This window comes from Apostichopus japonicus, chromosome 19 (assembly GCF_037975245.1).
Source record: "Apostichopus japonicus isolate 1M-3 chromosome 19, ASM3797524v1, whole genome shotgun sequence".
Classification (NCBI taxonomy): domain Eukaryota; kingdom Metazoa; phylum Echinodermata; class Holothuroidea; order Aspidochirotida; family Stichopodidae; genus Apostichopus; species Apostichopus japonicus.
Genome location: NC_092579.1, coordinates 20,436,800 through 20,457,913, shown reverse-complemented (window position 1 = coordinate 20,457,913; position 21,114 = coordinate 20,436,800). Strand labels below are relative to the sequence as shown.

The window sequence follows — 21,114 nt, the reverse complement described above, 5'->3', positions numbered from 1 at the left end:
AATCAACCTTAAAACATTAATTTTTCATTGCCTACAGCTGAAGTGGTATACATTAGAATTCAGCTAACATCTTATGTTAGCCCATGTACCAACAGTACGAGTCTCCCCAACTAACTCAACATTAGTGCACACACATACTGTGTTCATAGGAATAGACTGGAGTAAACAACATGACACATGTTGTGCACACAGGGTCATCCCTGTTAGCTTCAACTACAAGTCAATTGGCCAAAAAAAATTACAAGGTTTCAGGGTCACTGGTACAAAGTGGGTAAATGTCGGTGAAATTAACTCATCTACCAATTAACTTTTCAATACCATTAAAGGCAATGAAGACTCGCCCCAAACAGCGTGCTGCCATCTGAAAAAGTTAATTCTCTGTTGCTTGCAAGTGACGTTTTGTTCGTGTCGCTACAAAATGCAGACAGTAATGAAACGTGATACCTTGTTATCTTTAGCTGGACCTGAGATGTCCATCGCTGTATCGTTTGTACACTGTGCTGTGGGTATTGACCACAGAGCTCTGTATGTACTGACTGTACACTAGTGTCTAATTTACTGACGGTAGCAAGTTGTATGTGTATTTGCTGGGATTGATGGTGGTATGTTGCACTTCTGTTACACCTCATTCGAAACTAGGTCAGATTACTGGCATTAGACGTTTCTTTTTTTGCGCGAGTCTTCACACCCTTTAAAAGATTGAATCGTTGTGTCTTTCATGAAACTCACCTGTCCTAATTTGGTGTCCAGCAGGACGTCCTCGTGTCGAAGGTCGAGCTCGTCCTTGACCTTACTTGGATTGGATTTCTGATCATCGCGTTGGACGCTTTCGTCACCGGTGTTTGAGTTGACATGTGATGGTTCACCAGTTCCTGGATTGACCCAAAACTCCCTCCTTCCAATCGATACTGTAAAAAACCAGAACATTCAGACATTCAAAAAAATTGTGTAGAGGAGAAAAGTCAGGCTTAATGATATATCATATCAAACACACACAGTATGCCATTTCAATTTTATACATTGTCATCACGTAATGTGAGGGAGGAAGGGGGACCAAGATGTGTGGAAGGGGGCCTTTGAGGACCCCTGGCCCAAACACTGCCTACAGAGGATGGTATTGTAACACCAAAATGTGTATTTTACATGGTGTTTTTACATGCTTTTATTTAAAAAATATTATGCTATTATGCTAATCTATTACATATATGCTATTATTAAAAAAAGAAGCACTATTGTAATAATAGCTATCAGCAAAAATAAGTCCCAAGATTGATTTGCTGTCACAGATAGGTTAACTCTCTGCAGGTTTAAAAACTCGCAATGGACTGACCGTGCTATCGTCTTGTTTCACAATCGGGAAGTGCCTCTGTTTATCAGCGGACCTGCAGGAGAGCACGTAATGGCCGGAGGCGTCGCTCTTGAATCTGAGGATGAAGTCTCCCTCCTGTTTCAGCAGCTCCTCCGTCTCTTGTCTCGGCAGGGCGCTGTGGTACCAGGCTTCATCCTCCAGGGGCACATCCTTGTTGGAGCTAGGCTGTAGACACAAACATCTCTGCTGTAAGTTACTCAACATCGACAACTTTCTGTTACATTGACTTGACACAATGAAGTCAGACCACAGTTGGAGCACGCTTCTCCCATCTCATGTTTGTTCAGCTGGAAGATTTCAATTATCATATGACATGTGCACACTGTCACCTGACTAAGTACACTTGTCACCTGATTGAGTGCACTTATCACATAACTGGGTGCACTTGTCACCTGATTGAGTGCACATATCACCTGACTATTACTTATCACATGACTGGGTGCACTTGTCACATGACATCAGTGCATGAGAATGGTCTACCTTTCACCCACCTCAGACCGAAATACTTGCTACCGTCACAGAACCTAAGCAGACTCAGAGATTGAAATAAGCCAAGACAATAGGATTAACTCATATCTCCCATTCTTGGTATCATTTAAATGTACTATGAATTAACCATTGTCCACAATTCTTCAATTATCGGCCAAATGCTTAACACGCTAAAATTGTTCAAAGTACTTCCAGAAAGGCTTTCATCCTCTCTACATTATACTGAGATGGGTGGGTGGGTGTTCAATTAGATAAATATGTCACAGTGAATTTATATGCTTTGTGGGTTGAAACAATATACTTCTCGTTATTTGATGTTTTTAGTATGTGTAGGGGACACACTGATGACTATTAACATCAGTGGTTAATGATTTAATATTCACACACACTTATGACTTGTATAAACTACCTTCATACCTCTTTAATACTTCACACCCATGCATGTTTATGAAACTGATATTTTCACCGGTACATTAAAACAAAGCGAATCTAAAACGTATCAGTAAAGAATTGCCAAGGTATAATAAATTCAGGTTGCAGATAAACCCAGCTTCCTTTAAAAAAAAAATGGTATCAATAAAATCTAAGGTTTAATCTTCCTTCAAATCTGTAATATATAGTATTCCCACCTAACATTTCCCAAGAAAATCGAACATGCGACTGAAGCACTGGGAACCTAAATAACTCAGACAAAGTAAAACAAGAAGTGAAAGCAACAAGGAAACAGTCACCTTTATCACTAGTATACTAGCACTCTCTATAGCTAAATCAATTTTAACACACCTGCTGGCCTTGTTTATCAAACACGAGACACCTTGCAACTAGCATTACGTGAAGGTTAACACAATATTAGCAATACATGTTTTGGAAATGTCATGTCATAAGTGTAGTAGTAGTAGAAATCAAGTCAGAAAATCTGCTAGAAATGAACACTTCCTTGTCCAAGGATATGTTTCTCTTGAATCTCCCAGAGGGAGGAGTCTTGACTAAGGCAACAATGGAGATTCGTAATTCAGGGTGTCTGTAAATGAATAAAATTTCAACTAGCTTCAATTACATCTCTAGTTTTAGCAAGAGGATAGGAGGAAACAGGAGAACTAGCACATCTCCAAGCAGACACAAATTTTCTCTGACATTCAGATCAACTCTTAACAGTTAATATAGAGAATATAGTAATTTATCATGTCTTATTTATAGAGGTAGGTTAAAGGTCATATGTATTTTCCTCCCAAGTTCATTGCAGACATTTCTAGTCAGTTAAATAGGACATTTAAGTGTCTCATGCCATATGGTGGCCAAAGCAAGAACTTAAGTGCAAATGATTGGTCATGTATTACCACTTTTCTAGCACATTTCCACATACATATATGGTCATTTTCATAATCAGTAGTGTAACTTTCAATATTGGCACTTATTGCTTTGTAACTCAGTGACCAAATACCAGAATTCTTAGATTTTTTGCCATTTGACCATCCTAAGTGAAGTCTACCTTGGGTAGCTTTACAAACTTTCTCGGTTTCTTCAGGTGGATTTGGTGGCCATAAATATGCTTAAAATATGCTAGTTCAGCCGTACACTTTCAACTACACTGTTTTTGTCAGAGCCTGTACTTTTTGGTGGAAGGTATTTTCCAGTTCTTATTTGGTTGATATTATCAACAAGTGTCCAAACTAAAATGCAATTGTGTTCCCCAGGTTTCCTTCCTTTCCTTCTCCAAGGACCGGTGGCTAGATTTTGTCGTTTCGGAGGTGACATTTTCCGTTAACAATTGGTACCTAAGTTTGACTGCAACTAAGTTCTAATTAAGCAGTGTAAATTTTGTTAAGTATGGTTGCATTATTACAATAATTAATGTGTCTAATATCTGGGCCCTAAAATATTTTTCATTTGGAATTTTCAAAAGAATTGTGTAAATTTCAAATTTAATGTTAACTTTTCCGTTAACTTTTCCGTCACCTCCGAAACAAAGCATTCTTCAGCCCAAGATTTATGTAAACAATAGTATAGTCATTTTGCCCTAAATTTGTGTCAAGTTTGGAGGCATCTTTTGTATAAATGTAAAGTATTTTATGTCTGATATTGCAAATATTATGGAAGACATGTGACCAGCTTTCGAATTTAGCTAATTTTGGGGAAATTTTACGGTCTCAATTTTTTGTAACAAGTAATTAAAATGGCAAAAAATGAGATGTGCTCTATATTCACAAGCAATGGCATGTTTGAGTTTTAATTTGCATAGGATCCTTGTCCAGTGGTAGTTGCACGGGAAAAGTGCCCAAAAAATGTGGAGCGCGTCGTACCTATTACGAACAGCGCCCTCAAACTTAAGAAATCTCACTTCTGGCCCTAATTGGGGGTCCAATTTGGGGCTGTGGGTAAATTTGAATTTTTCTTTAAATACCATTTTTCAGGAGTGCATTGACTGTATTTTTAAAAACTCAAGTCAAAAAGTTGTGTATTTTGTGTTATCTACTCAAATTCACGACTCGAAAATTGTGAAAATCACATAGTTCATATGTATGAAAATTCCTGCACAAGCCGATTTGAGTAATTCAAATGACAAAACTTCTTAGCATTAGCATACAGGTGCTTAATAATTAAGAGGGTGGTACACTAGCATAAGGACTACCAATAAACTGCATTTCCAGGGTCACATGCCCAACGATGCCTGTGAATAGCGCCCTTAAACATCTCATTTTACCAACATTTTGTGCTTTTTTGGGCATTTCAAGGTCAAATTTGGTCACAATAAAAACATTTATTTTTTATTTTCAATACTAAACTAGTAAGACATGTATACTTATGATGCAAAGAATGAGCTTTGGGCAACTTGGATTGGATATTAGCCCTCTGTGAGGAGACATTATTTTAGGGTGTTTGACTTGGCCTTGTCTTTTTTTTTAAATAGTTTAAAGTTAAAATTAAGGAAAACAATCCTTGATTTCCAATAAATTTTCAGTTAATATGGAAATATCTGCAATAGTATTAAAAACTTTCTGCCAAATCCTTTTCATTTTTAAGTAACATATAATGATTTAAGCATTTAAAAGTTTACTTGAATCAGAGTACTGTTTTAACACTGTGTAAATATGGTTGTAAAAATATATCTTTTTGCTTAAAGTTTCCTAGAGTCATACAGTCACCAAAAAATTACACCCATAAACGTATATGTGTAAGCTCCAAAAAGTTGAAGTTACAAAAAATTTGAACCCTTTAACATGTGATGTTAGTAAAAATTTCAATATATATGGTGTTTGAAATTTTGGCCCTGAGTGTACAAAAGTTACACCACTGATTGTGAAAATGACCATATACATGCACGCATACAGGGGGATAGGAGCTTGGGGGGGGGGGCTGGGAGCATGTGCCTCCCAACTATTTTTCAAAATAGCAAATGTGCCCTACTGGCAAATAAAATGTGCCCCTTTGATGAAGAACTGTCTTTTAGATATCTTAAGCCTTTGTTAATTTAAAAATTTTTTATGTTATTATGTGCACCAAAATTGTATTGATAGCATACTAACACATCATATACAGTATATTTAAGTGATTTGGCCGGTGTGTATCGGTTTATAGCATAACGAGTGGTGGTTGTGGAATGAGAAAGTGCCCCTCTGATGTTGTGCCCCCCCACTTTTTGGAAGCTTCCTACCCCCTGCACCCACACATACTTATACATGAATACACAAACACATACACCCATACATATATATACTGAAATTCCATGCTCAACATGCAATAGTGATATCAAACAGGGCGCTTACTGTCAAACACATTCACTTATTGCTATGGGAACGGGGAAGGTGGGTGTCACATCAGGTCATCTACATTACCATAGTCAGGAGGCACACCTCCATGATGTATCACAAACCCAATACTAAAGTTGGCATACATGTTACAGATGGCATTTAGGATGTGTGGGAGTCAACAGAGGTTGTTTTCATATATGTACAAGCACCTCCTTTCCCAGGTTACCATCACAGCATGCACTCATACATGATAACATACACACATACATTTATACACATGCAAATGCACTTTTATGCAATCTCCTGTCTTGGTCTATAATTTAAACTCATCCAAAAAGCAAGTTGAGTACACTTTGCACAATATTTTATCTATCTCTGTATATAACAGTAGCAGAGTTGTTGAAGCTGACATCCAAACATACCTCTCTGGGAACCTTTGCTGGTGGTAGCTTTGGGTGGGTTCCCTAGCCGAAGAGCACATTCCTGGGCCTTGATCAATTCCTGCCTCGATTCCTTGAAACCAAAAAGTAATAATAATTATTAGAATAGTTCTAACTTGACCCTTCAATTCAAATTGACCACAAAACACTGTCAATGGAACACCACCTCTCCAATACCCAGACAATAAACTAGTAACATCACACATTACATTTGTTTTAATACAGTCTCTAGCCAATCTGCATCTCTGTGGTTGCATTTAACATTCTAGTCTCATATAACTTATTACCTCTGCACTAATAAACCTTGATATTTTCAACTGGACTTGTCCTGTTTTTAGATTGCCAAAAAGACTCTGGGCATCCTTAGTTTCAACATTGCACAGGCTCTGTCCATTAAGTTCCAACACCTGGGCACCCACACTGTAAACAATGAAAAACAAATATTAATATGTGACAGGAATATACATTAAAGATAAATAAACAGCTTCTAGTGGGACACTGGAATTCCAAGAACCTTACCAGCTACAAGGGGACTGCAGTAGAAGAATTAATACACAAAATCCAAAGACAGGCTCCATCCTGTACATCTCAGTTTATGAGGTTTTATTAAGTTGTAACCATGGGGATCTTTAGCTATCACCAACAGGCCAACTATACTGAAGCATCTTGTTTCTAACCAAAGCTAGAAGTTTATTTCTTGTTTGTGGGAGGGGGGGAGGGGTTGTTTGGTGGAGGAGAGTTTGGTATTGTGTACCCAGCAGAAGGACATGACCCAACTAGCAATAGTAACTTGGAAGTTTTCTTTTATTGTTTTACATGGTCATTTACAACATTCTTGAGAGTTTCAGCAAAGTAACAAGAAAGTTATGCACAACAAAATGCTTTAACATTGCCAGGACAAACTATATTGCAATATTTAGTAATAATGTCTTCCCAGGAAGCAAAACACTCACTTCCTGTTTGTTCAGTAAGGTTTGAATAACCATGCAAACATGACACGTCAAGGATCTCAAAACACATCAGGCCCACAACTAGGTTTTCACAGATTGGAGCATCCCCAAACAAGGCAACCCTTAATTTAACAATAGGAGGTATTTATCTCCAATTCATTGGCAGATATACAACTAATTCAGAATTTTATAACCTTTTTGGTCAACATCTGATGGATCTCGCTGCCTATGCTATGAAACTGTAATTTCGAAAAATTTCACAGAAAAGCAGGTCAATAAGATTGTTACATCAGTATTATCATTTTGGAAATTGGCTTGGCCTAATATCCAGAACAATCCCCTAGTTACAGGCCTTCAGTTCATGCTAGAGCTACTCACTTTAGCGTAGAAGAACTGATTGGTTTGTCTTCTGTAATAGGAAAACTGTTCTCTGGCTGTGATCTTCCCAAGTACAGAATAAATGAACAATTCTACAAACTTGTCAAAATGTAGGCAAAAATAGGCTACATGTCAATACTTGTTTGGTATTGATTGATTCAATATAATGTCAGTGCACATACAGGATATAATACTGTTATGCCCTGGGTTGTTCGGGATGCGTGTACCCCGTATTTCGAACACGCCCAGGGCTACTAAGAATATGTTTTCCCGTTTTGTTTGAATAATTTACCCCGCGATTTGTTGTCCATTCACTCACCATTCCATTTACTTTTGTTTTATTATGCAGGTCTCTTTCGCTCTCCCCGTCGTCTGCCATCACCAGCATTCCAGGCATTCGCTCTTTTATTACGCGAGTTGTTCTGTTTAGCGTTTATCTATTTTACTTTCACTCTGCTCTCTATACCTTGTTTCATTAAGACGGTGTTGTTTTTCTTATGTATTTTGTGTAATGGAAACTTAATTTATTTCGTTGAAGTTCGGCCAGAGAACTGGAAACCAGCGGTGAGCAGCACGGCTATTACAGTAAAGTAATATTTCAAAGGCAAGGTTTATTTAATTTAGAGAGCAGGTCCAGGAGTGAGGGCTGACTACAGGCGCCATTTATTATATTGTTAAGTAATAATTTCCCGTCCTGGTTGGCTTTTTTGCATGTTATAGACCCCGGAGGTAGGGTCAAATTAGGGCTCTCCCCGGAGGTAGTGCAGGAGTTAATCGGGGCGGGAACACATTAGGCGGTATTGTTCAGTCTGCCGTTGGCGCCACGTGTCAGGTACTCACTCTCGTGATTCTTAAGAGCCGTGCTGCCCACGCCCTGGTACGTAGTTATTGGTTATTTATTTAAAGTGAATCTCTGCCCGTTGTTTGCTTTTATTTGTATACGGCAGAAAGACGCTGCCATATTTTTGTATGTTTAAAGTGAATTAAGTAATTAAATTGTTGACTTGAGACCCAGTTCTCTTAAACTATATTCTTCTCTCTTTTTTTGTGTATTGGTTCAAGCCCTGCTAGCATAAGTCTTCGCCTCCCCCTTTCCCCTGCCCTGACATCAGGTGGCCTCCAGCTGCCTGATAACCCACGCTACCGCTCGGCCGGGGTACAGGAGTGTTACAATACCACTCATTGATTTATCATCTGACATAGTATGGGCAGTCAGTTTTGTGTAGCAGCCTACACCCATTGCCTATCATTACATAAAGGCTGGTATCACACATGTCTAATGCTGATCAATAAGTTTAACAACTATATACTGTAGGCCTTCATGTGTTATTATCAATACCGATCACATCAATATACTAATAATTGAACAGAAGATAGATAGATTCTTACATTGCAGTTTATACTGCAGCTCGTATAATATCTAAATGTTTTAACTAAAAAAGCCTTAGAAGAAGTTTGGTTCAAATGGCTAACAAGGTATTCATTTAATCATGAACACTGCTTATATATAACAACAAGGGAGGTATGTCTGTCCTTATTACTACAAATGCTCATAAAGATCATATAGTAGTCATAGAAACCACAAGTTTTATTGGTTATAAAATCTCATCCACGTGACCACAAAGAACCATGCGGTTTACTTGCTTTTCTCTATCTTATAAATATAAAACTTAAAAGCAAACATTTCCTTTTATGTGTATCCTACAACATATCTCAATACTAAATTTCTATGTAAACCACAACTTAGTGATATCATTAAATTTGACCTATTCACTGAATGACAATCAAGAAAGGTATTTACCCCTTTGTCAGGCTTGAATATACTCGACAACTTAATTGTCCTCGATGCCGTAACCTGAAAGATAAAATAAAACAAAGAACACTTGTGTCATTTCACTGAGTTAATTGAGACAAAATCTTGACATGATAAGCAGAGGGCTTTGTTGATTTTGCTGCTGGGCGAAGATGTCAAGTTTTATGGGTCACACTCTGAGGAAAACTTCATAGTTTCAAAAAATTATCTCATGAATAGAATGAAAGTATGACTTTGTAGAGTTTTAGTACCTTTCGATCAATTTGTTAAAATCAGGCAATAGCGTTGTGCGGTAGTCGGATTTTACAAAACCGGTAATTGCTGCAACATGTATCCCGGTATCGTAACTACAACCAGGATTTTCCTCAACTTTCATCTATGGTTCAAAGCACTTAGTTATGAGACTGTCAATGTCAAACATTCAATATGCATAGCCTTTAGGCTATGTACATACTCTTACACGCAGGGTTATAAAAAATAAAAATAACACGCTATATTAGGGCCTTAGTTTTTTAACATACACTTCCAAAAAGAAAAAGCACAAACCTTGGAAAAAAGCAATAACATGTAGATATTTTTGTTATTATATCCGGGATTCCCATGAATGATACCGAAACGAATGTTATAACCAGTTGTCAATACCAGGATCGCGATACCAGGATTCACTTGACTACAGGGATCCCGCACAACGCTATCAGGAAATGTTCTTGAATTACGACATCAAAGGCCATTTGAAAATAATATTTGTCAGAGCCAGCGAAAATTATATGAAACAACTGTGAACGATGGGGGCACAACACTAATGTGGGGGGTCACAAAGAAATGACAGTGGGTGGCTCAATTTTTCCAGATATTGGAAAAGTTATCTACGTTTTCATTTAGCTTGCCGACGGAGATGAATTAAGCTGTATTTCTAGCTTTCATGGATTCTGAGCATTGATTCTGAGGGGTGGGGGTATGGTTGGGGGGTGGGGGTATGGTGGAGGGATGGGTAAGGGGTATGGTGGTTCGTGGATGAGTCCTCACCGAAGATCCTGTGGGTGTAGGCCTAAAAGTTTGCATACCTCTGATATACAAAACCTAGTATCCTACTACATTAATTTGTATCCATGATGCCTTTTTTTCTCTCAGTATCATCCATGAGATGCTTCCACAATTTATTTACCTCGTAAAGTTGGCAATTCATTGTTGAAAGTGAAATATCTAGAATCAACAGAAAATACCAAGTTTTTATCCAAAAATGGTGTACCATCATCTAAACTAACTTTACAACCTAAAAGGAATTTGTTGGGCAAGAAGGATCTTTTTCAAGCACTTAATTTCAAGCACTATAATTTCAGAAATAGCAGGTCTCTGTTAATAAGTACACCCCTGAGCCAGTCCTTATATTTCACAACAATTTAAAAGTTAACAATTATTTTGTCTACCTTCATAATCCTAGTTTACCATCTGACCCTATTTTACATAATTATTACAGAAAATTAAATATTGAGATTGTAATGTAAACTCACAGTCTGGGGTATCGGTCCCAGGGATTGCTGGTCCTTTAAGTCTATCCCTAACGGCAGTTGGTCCGGGTCGATTCCTTGTAACTTTTCCTGGAGGCAGGACAATTGCTGCTCTACTTTAGCTTCGTGGCACTTCAAGTTTAAGATTTCTCGAGAGAGATCTCAGTAATCTTCCTGTTTTGTAAGCAGGCTGCGGAAAAATAACAACAACAACAAAGCAAAAGATGAGAGATCAACATTATCCAATAGAACCACAAATTTCAGTTAAAATTGATGTAAAAATAATTCAGACCTACAAGTTTTGATCAGCTTTTCTGCCCATCTGGTGTTACCATAAAAAGGAACTATAATGTTGCTAGAAATGTCATCTGTTATATTCAACCCAACAAATGAGTGGACAAGGAGTAAGGATATAAGGCAAGGTTCAGTTTGCTAATGAAAGAATAAAGGATGACATAAAATCAACATTAAGAAACCATAATTGTTAAATTCGTCTGTGATAGTGGCTTGGTGAAACCTTCAACATTTTAATGGCCAATCCATCAAAAAGGTCATGCATTTAATCTTTTGGTAGTACATAAGATTGAAGACAATGGTTTCTTTGTAATATTTTCCTGTTCCTTGTGGCTTTTTCTTTGTTTTATTTACTTTCTTTAATAGAAGATCCATTTACAAAAATTATTTGAATAAATTGATTCAAATTACAGGAGAAACAAACAAAAGATTGAATCAAGAGCAAGAAATTGGGCACATGTGACAAGAAATAACCAGAGGTTTTCAATACAAAGACTGCTACACCTAATACAGTAGGCAATAGCCTACACTTTAGTTTCATAACAACTAGTAGTATTAATACACTGCTATCCCAGGAAAACTACCACCAAATATGGAACATTTCCTGTACAAGTTGATTAAAGTACAGAAATATAAGTACAGGTGAAGCAAAGCAAAACAGAAAGAGGAGAAATACTTCACATTGTATTTCAGAGGTTTGGTAACGTATATAGAAACATAATACAAGCACAACTACTGCATGCATGCACTTCACTGTGACCAAAGCTAGTAGTACCAAAGTGTTTATACCTCCAGAGCCTGTGAAATGACCTTTGATGGCCACCAAAAATGGAACCGTCAGAACATTGATTTTAGTACAGGAAATGTTTCACAGTGTATTTCAGAGGTTTGGTAATGTCTTTTGAAACTGAATACAAGCACAACTACTGCATGCATGTACTTCACTGTCACCAAAGCTAGTAGTAACAAAATGTTTACCTCAAGAGCCTGTGAAATGACCTTCAGAACATTGATTTGCATAGATGGCTTAAAGTACAGGAAATATAAGTGAAGATGAACCGAAGCAAAACAGACGCAACCAGAGATAATTTGTAGAGTATTACGGAGGTTTGGTAACACATTTACAAACGACGCACAACTATGCATGCACTTGAGTTTACAAAAAGCAAGAGTGATTTGAACAGCCACCAAATATTGAAAATATTCAATGCAACAAAGACATGTCAGAAATGTTTAACATACAGGACAAGCTGAGGTAAACCCCCCTTCTTAAAAATACTTTTCATGAAGGTTCAAACTGAACCTGGTAAACGATGTTGATAACCCTATCAATATACAAACCTGAATTAACAACATGAAATACAACACAAAAGTAGCCACTAAAAAATAAATTAATTGAAGAAGAGAGAAAAAGATACAATACCTTAATTAACCCAACACGTGTAACTAACTGTTACACTGCTTTAAGAATAATTCCATCATAAAAAAAAGTCAACAGAAAGGCATAGAAAGAAAATAAAACTTGACTTTATTAAAAGTGTTAAGAGTTACATTTACTGTATCAAACAAACTTTCACATGTTGACTTCAGCTAATTTTGAATTGTAAATGCTATAGCCGTGCAGTTTACTGGCGTGACTAGTTTACATTCACGTAAAGAAGGAAAATTCAAATTCAATTTTTTTTTTTTTTTTGTTGATTTTGTTGATTTTTGATTTTTTCATAATTTTTTTAATATATATATGTTTTTTATTTTTTATTATTAAAATTTAATAATTATTTGTTGTTGCAATATTTTTTTTATGACGAGGAGTAACAATAATTTCCGGTTAGGGTTAGGATTGAGGTTAAGGGTTATGTTTAGGGTTAGGGTTACCCCTACTATTGTACATGCGCAGTTGCTTTATTTACATTACTGCGCTTGAATTCGCCAATAATTTATCAACTATTCTTACGACTAGACGTAAGAAAAGCCACGGCCATGATTTTATTCAATTTTGTCATGATAGTGTCGTACTTAGTGTAAGGGCGGCTAGGCAGTAGCATGGTGGGCTTGTAATTGACGCACTTAAGGATTGAATTGACGATGTCGGTCAACATAAAATCAAAATCACTCAACTGCCTGCAATTTTCATATGTTTAGTCCCTCAGAAATGTAATGATCTCAAAATATTTATTGTTCTGTGCCTACGCATTGAGAAGAATTTGAACACAAAATGTCTGCTGTGTCGAGTTCTTTCATACCCCTAAATTGACACATTCGTCGATAAGCTAACTGTTGTGTAGGCCTAAGTATACATCCATTGACTTTGGATGCTGTTTGCTATGCTCTGAACCTCTAAGCTTAGACAGGTCCCAGAGAGTAGTGGTACAGTATCATATTGAAGTAATTTTGGTTATTTTTAGGGAGTAAGATTTCCAAATGTCCAAAAAATGTGTAAAACTGGGGGGAGCGTGTTTAAAGCTTAAAAAATACCACAATTTGGTCAGCAAATAGCTGAAATGGATTCAAACTCATGAAATATGTAATTCTGCTTGACTGCAAAAAGTTTAGGTGGCCTTCTGTATCGTTGCAAGTAATAATTGAAGGTGCGTCAATTACGGGGGTGCGTCAATTATGAAGCCTTTACTATATAAATAAAAAGTGTTATGGCCCTAGGCCTATGTGCTGCGTATGTAGTAGGACCTAGGCTAGGTTTGCCTACCCTGCCCTTAAGTTTTAACGGCATCATAATAAATACTTAGCTTAATACTAGCCTACGATTACGAAAGTATAACTGACTGATTATGACCTACTGCGTAGACCCTACAACATTTATTGACAACATATCATGGGAAAAGATCGGAAATATTAAAAATTTACGTTATTTTGGTCTTGATTCTTGCACGGAGTAGAAATTGTATTCCAGCTGCTCAGGAGTATGGCGGGCCATCAGTCTCAAATCGTGGGGAATCGACATATACCGATTTAAATCGACATATTCCAATTTCCTTCGACTTATACCAGTTTAATTCGACATATCATCGACATATACCAATTTAAATTGATAATAAATCGTTATATGCCAATTTAAATCGACATATACCAGTTTAAGTTAAATCGATGATTTGTCAAATTAAATCGGTATATACACAGTACGTACACAGATGCAATTACCTACTCCAGTACACCATAAACAAAGATGATATTGTTCTGCAATGAGGCCTTCTGTACGTAAGGTTACGTTTTACTACAGCTAAATATATACCCAGGGGGATTAACATTTACAGTATTCAAATCTCAAATCATGCATTCCACTGTGCTCGCGTTTATTTTCAAGTATTCGCGCGCCTTGTCAGGTGACTACACGTGATGTATCTCCACATGTCAATCATCACCGAAATCGGGATTTGGAATATGTTAATGAGCTTAATCGATGATATGTCGATTTAAATGGGTATATGTCAATTTGAGTTGCTAGAAATTGGTATAAGTCCACGGAAATTGACATATACCAATTTAATTCCACATATCATCGATTTAAACTGGTATATGTCGATTTAACTTGACATATACCGATTTATTTTACTTATCATCGATTTAAATTGGTATATATTTATTTAAATCGATGATATGTCGAATTAAACTAGTATATGCCGATTTAAATCGGTAAAGAAGCCAATTTAAGCTGCTGGAAATTGGTATTTGTCGATTTAAATCGGTATATGTCGATTCCCCACGATTTGAGACTGATGGCCAGGCGCGTCATGTAAATTATTGGGGGGGGGGGGGGGGCTAATGTGTGGAGACTAACTAAGCGGAGCGCCACCATCGGTTGATGCGGAGCGTACAAGAAAATTTTGGGTTTTTCAAACCCCCAGATGGCCGGAAACGCACTTCCCGAGTGTTTTATGCTGCGAATACCTAGCCCTAAAATATGGGTCTCAAGGCTGCAATTTCTCAGATTGCACGTAAAAATCTGTAAAAAGATTGTAATTTGTATATTCGATGGTGTTTTAAGAGAGTAGCTGTTACTCGTAGTGTACTCGCAAAGACGTTTTTGAGTGTAGTAAATTACTACTTGCAATTAAATGCAATAATTCAATAAATGTCATAAGAAAAAACAGAAAGCATTTCTTAATGTCAACAAATGGGTAATTCCAAAACCATGTGCAGTTGCCAACAAATTTCTATGAACCAAGCACTGTCACGAATGCATGTAGGCTACCCTATACAGTACAGGTGAAATGCTAATATTGTGTTTTTGCTCATTTAATAATTGATTGCGTTTAAACATAGAGCCATGTTCCACGCCTTGCGTGTACTCGTAGTGTAAACGCAAATTTTGATGAGTGTAGCGTTTAGCTTATTACACTCTTATTTAAAACACTAATTTCGATGAGGCATGATACAGACAATCAATTATCATATCGTTTGAATGCTCTGGCTGCAATGCTCCGCACCTACCGCCCCCATGATGTTCGCCCTGCTCCTCACCACTCCCACCCCACCCCTTTTGTGATTTCTTACCCAGACCACCACCATCCCACTATCCCATTGTTTTTTACCCTCGTATCGACTGCAATTCTTTCAGAACAGAGATTAGATTTCCTCAATGTAGAAAGTACCAAAAAGTCCAAAATACGAAATAGTCATCATCTAGTCATCAGGATTGTGAGGAGCACTAAGTTATCACACTTAAGGGCACTTAAGAAGGATATACCCTACGAAAGAGATCTCCAATTAGAAGGAAGTGTCCCTGAAGGATATATCCATGGGAAATGTGCTACCATTAGAAGGATATATCCTTCAGGGGATGTTGGAGAACTGGACGAAGTTGTAAGACGAAGTTGTGTTGCGCTTACCGGTACTCACACTCACTGCTTCCACTTTTCATGGGGCGTGAAGACGCGGTTGGGGTGACAATGTGGTCTATAGCCCAGGGAAGGGCCGAGGGTCCCTACAGCATTTACTAAAATGATTACACCTATATAGTATACGTGTGCATCGGACAGATCGACAAGTATGCATTGAAAAATGGGCAGATGCACGTTTCGGAGCCTTGGTAAATATTGGGGGGGGGGGGCTTATCATGCATTTGCCCCTCAACTTTTTAATTGGGGGGTGAGCCCCCCAAGCCCCCCCCCCCCCGGTTCCGCAGCGATTGCTGATGGCCCGCCATAGGCTACATGCTTATGCAAGGCCCAAGATTCCACATTAGGCAGGAGGAAATTTGCGAGTAGAGCAAACTTCATTAGGTTATACCATGCACACAAAACCTTTAACATCTGTAGCTCTCCCTACCTCACCACCAGTTTCACCGAAACCTCTGTTATTCATAATCAGGGTACTCCATCAAGACATCACAATTTCTATGTCATCCATTCTAATTGTACAAAAAAATACTCTTTAATAAAGTCTCAAAATTCCTAAGCTTGTTCCGGCTTATGTTTTTGCTTTTGAAAATGATTGACAGTGTGTTGAAAGCACCGTTGGTTATACCAATTCTTCGGTTAATGTCTTCTTCGGTGCCCAGCAAGCTTCCAACATATTTACAATTCTTCCAACTTTCATTTCCTTTTCTTGTGATTGAAAATTTCTCAGTTTTTGTGCAATTGATTTTCAGATTCCTCCCTGACAGTTTGTCAGAAACTCGTTTTTCGATATCATGCAGTATATGCTGACCAGTTGATGCCCTTGTCAATATGAACACTGTCAATACTAAATTACCCTTTTGGCGCTCCAAACACAATACTAGCACTTCATTCCAAACCGTTGGTAGGCCTATATTATATATATACAGTATATCCGATCATCCGAACTAGCAAAGGTACGAAAGTTCACTTTCAATGTTTTAATTTTAATGTACAGGATACATTATGCCTACAACTTATTATGTAGTTGATGAAAGGTCAATACTGTGCCAATTTCGAGAAACTTAGGTCGTCTAGTTCACATCAAGGTAACTTTCGTGTAAAGGGTCTTATCATTAATCTGTGTGCTGAGAATAAGTGCTGAGCTCTGTAATTGTCAATACCTTGGACATGTACGTAGCCTGTATGTAGGCCTAATTATATTTATAACCCAGTACGGAAGAGGCAAACAGTTTGCTTTAGTTTCTTCTTTAGTTTCTTCTTCTTTAGTTTCTTCGTTAGGTCTTACTTGCAGCGATACTTTCGATGATGTAAGCTATACTTAAAGACGCTGGACCCAATGAATGTGTACAGTAGGCAGCCTTAGCATGCAGTAACTAATGAATTAAGACTTGTTCGACAAAATGAGGTCAAAAATAGCCTACGACTATACGAGTAAAAGTCAAGAAGCCATAGGCTACTTTAGTACTTAGTTTGGCCTGTGACCTAGTATAAAGGCTAGGCCTTGTGCGAAAACTAACTTAGACTAGCTGTTACAGCCAAAGAAAGAAACATAAATTTTGTTTTCTGAAACACTTTTATGAATTATTTCACCTTTTAACCTAAATTATAAAGTAAATGTTAATGCATGTGTGTTTTTAGTTTATATTTTTACTCAACATGCAGGCCTGCCAAGTATCCCTAGTTGTACCAGGCTACTGTTTTGCTTTTTTTTTGTGGACACTGATCAAAGAGACATCACCATTGTTTTTAAGTTTATAAATCCTTCAAGGTGCGATGAACCATGGCTCTGTGTACCTTTAGAAGTGAAAGACCTCGATTCTGGCATTTGTTACTCATTGTAAAGTGAATTCCTCATATTTAGTGTCAGCAATGTGTAAGCTTCATACCCATTCATAATAAGCATAGCCTATTTTCTATTTAAAAATTTAAACTGTGCTCGTACTTTGTTATGGTAGGAAGGGCTTTCATATATGCTCATGTTTAGTTTCAGTTGAAATGTTCATTGCACTTTTTATCTGAGAGGTTGTACACTAAAATTGTCTAGAATGAACCATCCTTCAGATACATGAACTGCATGTTTCTCAATGTTTTCTGTTCTGTTTATTTATCAAAATTGTAAGGTACAAATGGATTTTACTGGTACAGTATATAGTGGTTATAAACTACCATTTCTAGCAATTCATGATTGCCAGTAACTGTTTCTGATTAGCTTGAATGACAGAGTTCTTAAGTAACAACAATGTACAATAGCCAACAACATTGACATTCATTTACAGCTTGCCAGTTCATTGGAATTTTCACTTAAGTTTTTTCTTCATTCCACAGAGATTACAAAGAACATAAGCAATGAATTCCTGGCATATTTTAACAGCCTCAGTGACAATTGGCCTAATCTCTGAAGTAGTGTATTACAGCTACAAGAAGAAGTATCCACAAAGGCTCTCCAGTTTTATCCTGTCTCTCTTCACATCTGAAGCCAGTGATCGACCATCGATATTAACATTTAGTCCACCCAAGTATTTTTACAAGGTATTATTCTTCCCCGATGAAGATTACCCGTGTAAATTTTACGCCTGGAAAGGAGGTTGTAAATTACCCATTTGTAATTTCCCACATGTTGAGACATCTTTTAAGTTGTTCGGTGACTACTTATACTCTGCCAGATCTTCCTTGGATGTCTGCGTCTACACAATCACAAGCTTAGTCCTCTGTGAGATTATCCTGGATGTTCACAAATCAGGGATTCCAGTCAGGGTGATTATCGACGATGAGTCGGATAACTTTGAGGGAAGCCTCTTGAAGAAATTTAGAGAAAATGGTAAGGTCCTGCTTTCAAATCTAGTACCTCTGGTAACATTATCTGACTAGGTATGATAGAATGGCGGGGGTGGGATGGGATGGGGCAGTTAATAGGTGGGTGGGGAGGGGTAGAAAAAGGGAGGGACACAAAATGGGGAAAGGCTAAGTGAAGAACACATTTCAAAAAAGTGTACTTGTGATAAGTGCTGCATTACTGTTCATAAAGTAGTTCCATGTTCCTTTTTCACAGTAACATTGATGCATTTTTGGATGGGAGGGGTGGGGGGGGGGGGGGCGGTGGTGTGGAGGAGGAGAGGGTTGTTAAATACTTGTTATAGCACAACTGATGTATTAGAGTTCTAATTCATTCTTCATGTCTCTTGCATGAACATACAGTAAGTTGGCTTATCAATGATTTTGTAATAGGAATGAAAATTTTGGTGCATTAAAATTCAAACACTGGGTGGAAAATCTTGTTTGAATATTCATTGTTATCTGCGAAACAGACCTCTTCCATCACAAATAATTGTTTAAAAAATAATATGCCATATGTTGTAGGAAATTAATATTCAAAATAAATGTTACAACTACAGTAAAAACAAGCAACTAATTATAGATAATTATTTGTCAATTTTCTGTACAATCACATGTAGTTTATGTACAGTACAACTTCTTATTGGCAAGAAGCATTGAACAGACTTTGAACCCACAACTAACTGCTGTAACATTTTGTTTGTGGGTTGTGCTCGCAATCTTTTCTTGTTTCCTGTATGTTTAAATTAATTTGGTTTAGTGCAAAGAAGTGCATCAGTGCATCTATTTGTTAAATTCATATGTAGTTGATACCCGAATGTGTTTCTTCTTTGCAGGTGTCAAGCTAAGGACAGACAAGAGCAGTTTCCTGATGCATCATAAGTTTGTTATAATTGACAAGGAAACAGTCATGAATGGATCATTTAATTGGACAAGGAATGCCATAACAGCAAACAATGAGAATGTCTTTATAACTAACAACCCAGAAGTTGTTAAGCCATACATGGAAGAATTTGAAAAACTGTGGAGATACTTTGAACCAAATTCTCGACTTTACATGAAAAGATGTGGATACCATAGTGACAGGCAATAGTTGGAAATGTGGAACAGATACATATATATATATAAATATGCATATATATATTTACTGTGCAGAAAAGAGTTTTGTGTTTGTTTTTTTGTAACAACTATGCAAATTTAGTTAATGTTACTGTAACCTTGATTATGATTATTTTGTAAAGCATTCCTTACTTGGCAGATAATCATGGTATTGCACTGGTCACTATTAGTTTCACTGCCATTTGAATTTCCTATCCTGTATAAGTTAAATCTATCCCGAATAAACTCCTTCTTTCCTTGAACTGTACAAACTGTTCCTATGTATTGAGAAGGTCCAATTCATATGATCAAATATCCAAAGGAAATAAAAGGCCATAAGGGTGACAGTGACAAGAGATCTTGGCTCCACCATGATATACAGTGAACCATTCGTGGGCATTCTATCGTAATTTGATGACAAGCTGATTTTACTATGATACAAATCACACTTTTAACATGTTTATTTCTAAGCTGGTTCCACCATTAAATTATTTATCTCAAGGCAGGGGTGGGGGGGGGGTAGAGGTAGCTATCCCTTGCCCATTTCTAACTAGGAGGGGCAGAGGTAGCAAACCCCTCGCCCATTTCTAAATAGGCAAGCACACCAATGCATTGCTGTGTTGCGCACTTGCGACAGTGCTATCATTGCCTGCTCAAATCTGCCAAGTAGAAATTTTTGCCAATTTTCCATGAAATTTAACACCAAATATCTACTTCTTATCTGTTTTGACTTTTTACTTTGGAACTTTGATTCATTGTGTCAACGCCCAAGTTAATTACAGAATTTGGATTACTTTTCATTCTGATAGTTTACACTCGAAGCTTTTTTTCTATTCCTAAAACTTTTGATTTGGAGATGAAATTCAAAATGCTGGGATGACACATTAAAATTTGTAACTTTGTGTCCTTTCTGGGCCAGGGTAAAAATTTCCCTGCTAGGCACTTACATTTTTTGGGCACCACTGTCAACCCACACCCTCATTTTCTAGAAGCTTTCAACACATTTGCCATGGTTATAGGCATGCAGGTGAACATTTAGAGATATTGTGTATAGGTTACTCAGTTCTTGGGCAAGATATACATACAGATGTTGCAAAATTGTACTTTGTAGAATACACACTTCATAAACTCTCGTTCATTTTGTGAAAGAGTTTAGGTATTATGTCCATTTCACAAACATTTAAGGCTGAAAAATCATCTTTGGTGTTATTTTATTTCAAACTTATACATTTTATACCACTGTTGCTTCCCACGCATCATTGTATGAAATCCTGTACAGCATTTTATATTTCAATAAATTGTTCCGAAAACGATCTATTCTTAGTAAATGTGTTGTTA

The 21,114-nt window shown here is 37.2% G+C and overlaps 1 protein-coding gene and 1 pseudogene across 3 annotated transcripts; one reads left to right on the top strand and one right to left on the bottom strand.

Annotated features, from left to right (window-relative positions):
* The window catches only part of LOC139959810 (tyrosine-protein kinase Fer-like), a 34,606-nt pseudogene extending 21,634 nt beyond the window's left edge, over positions 1 to 12,972 (bottom strand).
* Positions 12,973 to 16,643: 3,671 nt separating this feature from the next.
* LOC139959951 (uncharacterized) lies at positions 16,644 to 21,089 on the top strand. Of its 3 annotated transcripts, none has more exons than XM_071957900.1 (3): positions 16,644 to 16,799; positions 18,172 to 18,664; positions 19,515 to 21,089. In XM_071957900.1, the coding sequence occupies exons 2-3, from the start codon at positions 18,193 to 18,195 to the stop codon at positions 19,769 to 19,771; spliced, it is 729 nt and encodes a 242-aa protein (XP_071814001.1). In that variant the 5' UTR covers positions 16,644 to 16,799; positions 18,172 to 18,192; the 3' UTR covers positions 19,772 to 21,089. The 3 variants fall into 3 exon arrangements, with proteins under 3 accessions (XP_071814001.1, XP_071814002.1, XP_071814003.1); XM_071957901.1 differs by having other exon boundaries at positions 16,792 to 16,931; XM_071957902.1 differs by lacking the exon at positions 16,644 to 16,799 and adding an exon at positions 17,172 to 17,195.
* Positions 21,090 to 21,114: the final 25 nt, after the last annotated feature.